The 6,615-nt window shown below is 34.1% G+C and overlaps 1 protein-coding gene across 1 annotated transcript; it reads left to right on the forward strand.

Moving 5' to 3' along the window:
• The first annotated feature begins 3,613 nt into the window (after positions 1-3,613).
• Positions 3,614-6,507, forward strand: UGE5 (UDP-D-glucose/UDP-D-galactose 4-epimerase 5). The gene is made up of 10 exons (XM_078960553.1): positions 3,614-4,098; positions 4,378-4,427; positions 4,518-4,653; positions 4,810-4,911; positions 5,057-5,284; positions 5,350-5,428; positions 5,535-5,617; positions 5,705-5,796; positions 6,100-6,200; positions 6,263-6,507. Exons 1-9 carry the CDS (start codon positions 3,910-3,912, stop codon positions 6,182-6,184), a joined length of 1,044 nt encoding a protein of 347 aa, XP_078816679.1. The 5' UTR covers positions 3,614-3,909; the 3' UTR covers positions 6,185-6,200; positions 6,263-6,507.
• Positions 6,508-6,615: the final 108 nt, after the last annotated feature.

The raw sequence follows: 6,615 nt of genomic DNA on the forward strand, positions 1-6,615 counted from the left end.
GGTAACCAACTATGAATGCAAGCATGGTTGAGGGTAAGAATCCAGATCCAAGGTCCTTAGGGGACTACAAGACATAAAGTGGCTGACTTTAGGGCCTTAGAAAGCCCCATGCATTTTAAGAGCTTCTTTTAGAGCCTTTTGTGCTTATTCTCCCATGCATGCACGTAAAGTTTGTAACTTTACGTGCTAGATCGATCTTAGGAGCCTAGATTTATCATTTGGACAAGTGTTGTACATCAAAAATTGAGAAATGAGATTTGGACAACCTTAACTCAATGAGTTGTTCTTGGGACTCGGCGAGTCCGAGGCTTGACTCCCCTTTTCTGTTAGGGTTCAAAGGAACCCAGTTGAGTGTTAGAAGGGTTTTAGAGGGTCCATGGGAGTGACCCAACATATTGGACTTAGCCATAGACCTGGAGTTCAAAGGACTCGACGAGTGCATGAGCGGACTCGGCGAGTCCAAGGCAATCTCCCAACTTTTGAAGATGAACTCGACGAGTTGTTCATACAACTTGGCGAGTCAAGGTCAGGACTGTTTGAAGGACGAGGGTGAACTCGGTGAGTCGGAAAACTCGTCGAGTCGGATGAAGGTTTATTCGAGGTTGTTTTGGAAGGAGAACTCGTCGAGTCATTGCTAAACTCGCGAGTAGAAGCGTGAAGAAGGACAAATGAAGGGTAGGGACTCGACGAGTTGAAGGCCCAACTCGGCAAGTCAGGTCAACTGGAAGTTGACTTTGAATTTGACTTTGACTTTGACTTGGTCAGGGGTAAAATAATTATTTTACCCTAATAATAATTATCAGTGTCTGACTAAGTGTTTTATGGGAATTATAGCTAGAGGATCACCAGAGCAGCAGTCGGACATCTGTCGATCAGCTTTTTAGCAGTCAGCCTTACGAGGTAATTTACCTTCCAGTAGGGGTGGGTCTACGACACCAATGTCAGCCCACCAGTAGGATAGTATGGGTGGGATGGTTATCTTTGTGATAATTATCTAGTTGCTATATTTGTGTTGAGTATGTGTTAGTGGTAGTAGGGCGCACTAACCCTGGGTTACCGGTTGAAAGATACCGAAGACAGTTACCGGTTGAAAGATACCGAAGGGGTGGACAAACCCATGTATGTATAGTTGTATGCTTATGATATGCCATTATGTGACTCAGTATGCCTATGTATGTTATCATGAAACCAATATGTTATGAAATGTAATATGTGATAGGGGTAGGGGTAGAATAGTCCCAAATTATCGGTTGAAAGATACCGAAAGGGAGGTTAGTTCCCGAATACCGGTTGAAAGATACCGAAGGGGAGGATAGTTCCCGGCTACCGGTTGAAAGATATCAAATAGGGGAGTAGCTCCCGGTTACCGGTTAAAAGATACCGAAAGGGAGGGTAGCTCCCGGTTACTGGTTGAAAGATACCGATGACTATGCGCTATGAGTATGGTAGGGGAACTCACTAAGCTTCGTGCTTACGGTTTCATTTTTGGTTTCAGGTACCTCTTCGTCTAAGGGGAAGGAGCCGGCGGTGTAGTAGCGTATCACACACACACACATGTTTTCCGCATGGAGTTTCCTGGGAGTCTACTCCGAATCATTTTACTTTTGGACAAAATGGTTTTTATGGTGACATGTTTTAGATTATTGACATATTGATTGTGACATGGGATATCATTATGAACATTTTATACCGATGATTGGTATGTTATAATCTATTTAAAAATGATTTTTTTGGCCCTAAATTTTAGGATGTTACACCCAATTTGTCATACACATATATAGATACCCGATTTGTTATGCAATTAGTTCCTCTAATAATCTTTTTGATTCATTTGACTTGCACCACAACATAAGAAAAAGAATATGAGTAATATGAATATAGTGTATAATAACCAAAACCTAGAATCAGAGTAGTATGAATCTCACACATAAAGAAACATAGTAACCAAGCCCCATAAAATGATAGCAAGAACTCATTAAGTCAAACAAACCCGAGACTAAAACAGTTTACCTAAACTCGAAATGATGATGATCGACAAATGCGTTTAACTATTTTAGCTCCTATCCCTGGTTTTGAACAACCTAATCATGCTTCCTATAGAACCAATGGCTACAAAAAATTCATCAGATATTGTTCTTCACACATGAACAAATATTTTAATCAATGTAATTTAAGACTAAAATTATGAAATAAAACTGTTCTTTAGAGGAGCGAAAGTATGGATTGTCACATTGATGAACTAAAAAAATGGAATATCCAAACAAATAGAGCAATATGAATAGCCATCCACTAGTAGTATACAGGAAGAAAAACTTACAAAACTAACCTGCAATCACCGGTAAGAATAGAATAATCATCAATTTATTAGCAAAAATCGAAGGTATCCTCAAACAACTACGACTAACGCTAAACTTGATGGGTTGAAGGTATATATGAACATAAATTCGATGCCACAAATCAAATAAATCTTCAAGTACATGCAACAGAAAACAAGGTTGTTGGGTTGGAGGTATCTATGAACTGAAATGACCTAGCCATCGTTTTAATCTTGGATATGATTACAATTTCTGATTTCTTAGCTAAAGTAAATGATATTTAAATCTCTTTGCTGATTTATTGGATCATAATCTTGGATATAATTACAATTTCTGATTTCTTAGCTAAAGTAAGTGATATTTAAATCTCTTCGTTGATTTATTGGATTATAATGTCAACAAGTGCATGTATGGGATAATACGTAGAAGTGAATGTGAGCTTGAAATTATAATGGGTTGAAAGAGTCATGTGACAAGAACGATGTAGAAAAAGATCCAAAGATAAAAAAAACATATATGAATAAAATATAATAAAATATTTTTTTTATTTTAGAATAAAAGCATCTCTTTTAATATATATGGTTTTTCTATAAATACTCTTCATCATTTTCTAATCTTATCCGTTTGATGTGACTTTTTTTGTCATTTGTTGTTTTTTTTCTAGTTTTTTTTATTGTTTTTAATTCTTTTTATTATTATTATTATTTGATAACCATATAGAATTCAAACAACGTTTTAAAATTCAGATGATATTTTAGAATTTGGACGACATAATAAAATTAAACAAATATTTAAAACGGAATAACAATAAAGTCTTTATTTATTATGGATATATTAATTGATTTAGTATTACATTTGCATGATGCATTATGTGGATTAAAAGTAAATTTTACTTTTGTTCCATTTTATATAGTCATTTGAATTTTATAAGGTCGTCCGAATTTATAATGTTGTCGGAATTTTAAAATGTTATCCGAATTTATATGGTTATCAAAATTTATAATAATAATAATAATAATAATAATAATAATAATATATAAAATATAAAATAAAAAAACAACAAAAAAACAAAAAGGAAAAAAAAAGAAAAAAAGAAAAAAATAATAGAAATCAAAAATAAAAATGTTGATTAGATTGATATTAAGAGGATAAAATTAGTTAGGCTGTCCTTCGTATAGAACAACCCTAATATATATTATTTTTAATATATATATATATATATCAGGGATTAGAGATAATAAAAAGTCAAAAGTACTACAGAAGATAAAGACGAACAATGTGTGCTTGTGTTCAATTTGCATTTTCCCTCTCATTAGTTGACTAATAATGCAACAAGCTTCCAGACATCTCCACGCCTCTATAGATTTCAACTTTCTGTTGACTTCAATTGTTTTCTTCCTCAAATTGCGATTAGAAACCCTAATCCTTTTCATTCTTCCGATCCGTCCCACTCTTTTAATGCTTATAAACGCACATACAATCTCACCTGCAGATTCAACACATGTCAGTCTGCCGTCTCCTATCTGTCAACTCCATCTACCGACTCATCTCTCTTTCATAAACCTCCATAGATTCTCCGTAATACGCATCTCAAATGGAGCCGCCGTTGTGCATATTGGTAACTGGTGGTGCTGGATATATAGGGAGTCACACCGTGTTGCAGCTGCTGTTAGACGGTTATAAGGCGGTGGTGGTTGACAATCTCGATAATTCCTCTGAAGTCGCTATCAATCGAGTTCAAGAACTCGCCGGTGATCGCGCTTTAAACCTATCTTTTCACAAGGTTGTTTTCCCCTTTCACTACTTGCTTAACTATTTATTTCTTCAATTAGATGCTTAAGTTTGCTTTTGCATCTGTTTTTACTTGGGAAAATGTCAGCCCTTGAGTTTTTCAAATCCAGGATCAATCAGAATTGAATTGAGGATATAGAGTTTCCAATTTCGCTATGATTTCACTGTGTTATGTTGATATTCACTATTCAGCATGAAATTGAGTTTGATATTTTAGGAAATTGGGTTGATTATATGTTTGGTTTGAAATGATGTTATACGTTTGCTACAGATGGACATCCGGGATAAGCCTGCACTAGAGAAGCTTTTTGCCTCCACAAAGTAAGCTTGTTTTCACCAGTACTATTCGTATATCATGTATGTGATTTGTATTGAAGTAATCTAATAGATTCTGGTGGCTATGTTATGTAGGTTTGATGCTGTTATACATTTTGCTGGATTAAAGGCAGTTGGCGAAAGTGTAGAGAAGCCATTGATGTACTACAACAACAATATCATTGGTACTTTAACTCTGTTGCAAGTCATGACTGCCTATGGATGCAAAAAGGTATCTCATTTACTCATAGGCCCACATTCATTAATATCTAAAAAAACATTTAGAAAAATATAAATCATGTCAAACTCCTAACAAGTTATACTCCATAACCTAACCTACTGGATTAAGTCATGTTTCAGCTAATTACTGATTGAACATTAATTTCAGCTTGTGTTTTCATCATCTGCTACTGTTTATGGGTCACCAAAGGAGGTACCATGCACAGAAGAGTTTCCTTTGTCTGCGGTCAACCCATACGGACGGACCAAGGTAAGATATTTTTGGTTATATATAAGGGTAAAACGGTCATTTACACTGATTATTCAGTTTAGAAAAGAAACAAACCTTCTGTATACAATACCTGACAATTAATGGGACAAAGTAAAGAAATTAATAGATTTAATTATTTTTTCAGCTGATGATTGAGGAGATATGCCGTGATATATACAGCTCAGATCCGGATTGGAAAATATTATTATTGCGATTTTTTAATCCAATTGGAGCGCATCCTAGTGGCAAAATAGGTGAAGATCCTCATGGAATTCCAAATAATCTTATGCCATTTCTTCAACAAGTTGCTGTTGGGAGGCAACCTAAACTCCAAGTATATGGGACTGATTACTCAACAAAAGATGGAACTGGGGTATGCTTTTTTATTTTTAATTATCTTGAAATGGTGGCAATACTTGTAATAATTTTTTTTTTCAGGTTCGCGATTACATCCATGTTGTAGATTTAGCAGATGGACATGCTGCTGCATTGAGAAAGTTCTCTGATCCTAAAATAGGTGCGTCTCTTTTGCCATTTTTATGTTATGAATTATGATAAAAAAAAAAAACTTTAATATTTGTAAGAAAGGATGTTTTAATTTAATTAATGATTTGTTATTTTAGGTTGTGAAGTTTATAACTTGGGGACAGGTAAAGGGACATCTGTTTTGGAGCTGGTGTCTGCATTTGAAAAGGCTTCAGGAAAGGTACTTATACTTCTTTTTCTTTAATTCTTTTGGATATAAATAATTTTTATATTCTTGGATAAATAATTAATATTTGAAAAAATGCAGAAAATCCCGATGGAAAAGACAGGGAGAAGGCGTGGTGATGCTGAGATTATATACGCGTCAACAGCAAAGGCAGAACGTGAATTGAACTGGAAGTAAGTTTCAAGGGTGGATTTTGTTTATCTATTTATTTTATTTTTAGCAAATTACATTTTGGCCCTTATTTAAGGTTCATGTAACATTCTAAGTTTGTCTTCCAAGTAAAATGACTAGTATATCTAAATTTTGCAATTCTGGTCGCAACAGATAATCATTTTACTTGAATTGCGGACCAAAATAGAAACTTTACAAAAACCTGAAATAAGGACCAAAATTGCCATTGAATGTATTTTTGCGACCAAAATCGAAAAAAAAAAAATAGCTATTTGTTTTTCAAGTATTTGGGTGGTAAACTGCAGGGCAAAGTATGGATTAGAAGAGATGTGTAGAGATCAATGGAATTGGGCCAGCAAAAACCCCAAAGGCTATCAAAACGAAGAGTAACGATATTCTATTATGTTATATATATATATATATATATATATATATATATATATATATATATATATATATATATATATATATATATATGTTTTCATAGGAAGCAAAATGATACAAACACACACACACCACTACCATTTGGATAATCTATAGCTTATCCTAAATGATATAAATAATAAATAATGTGCACTTTGGTACTGTAGTGATGTAGTCAACTAACTCAACCAGATGATTATTGACAAGATCCATCTAAATCTCAATATGTTTGCTTCTTTCAATATGTTTGCTTCTTTATTAGTGAAGAATCGAATTCTTAGGTGACTTTATTTTCGATGTTGTATTACATTATATAATAATGTTTCCTTTGTGTTTGCTTCAAACCAATAACTTGAAAGATTCTAAGTAGCCACAATGCTTGATATGCAAAAGCTAGA

Source organism: Lactuca saligna, chromosome 6, assembly GCF_052625555.1.
Source record: "Lactuca saligna cultivar CGN05327 chromosome 6, ASM5262555v1, whole genome shotgun sequence".
Taxonomy (NCBI): Eukaryota; Viridiplantae; Streptophyta; class Magnoliopsida; order Asterales; family Asteraceae; genus Lactuca; species Lactuca saligna.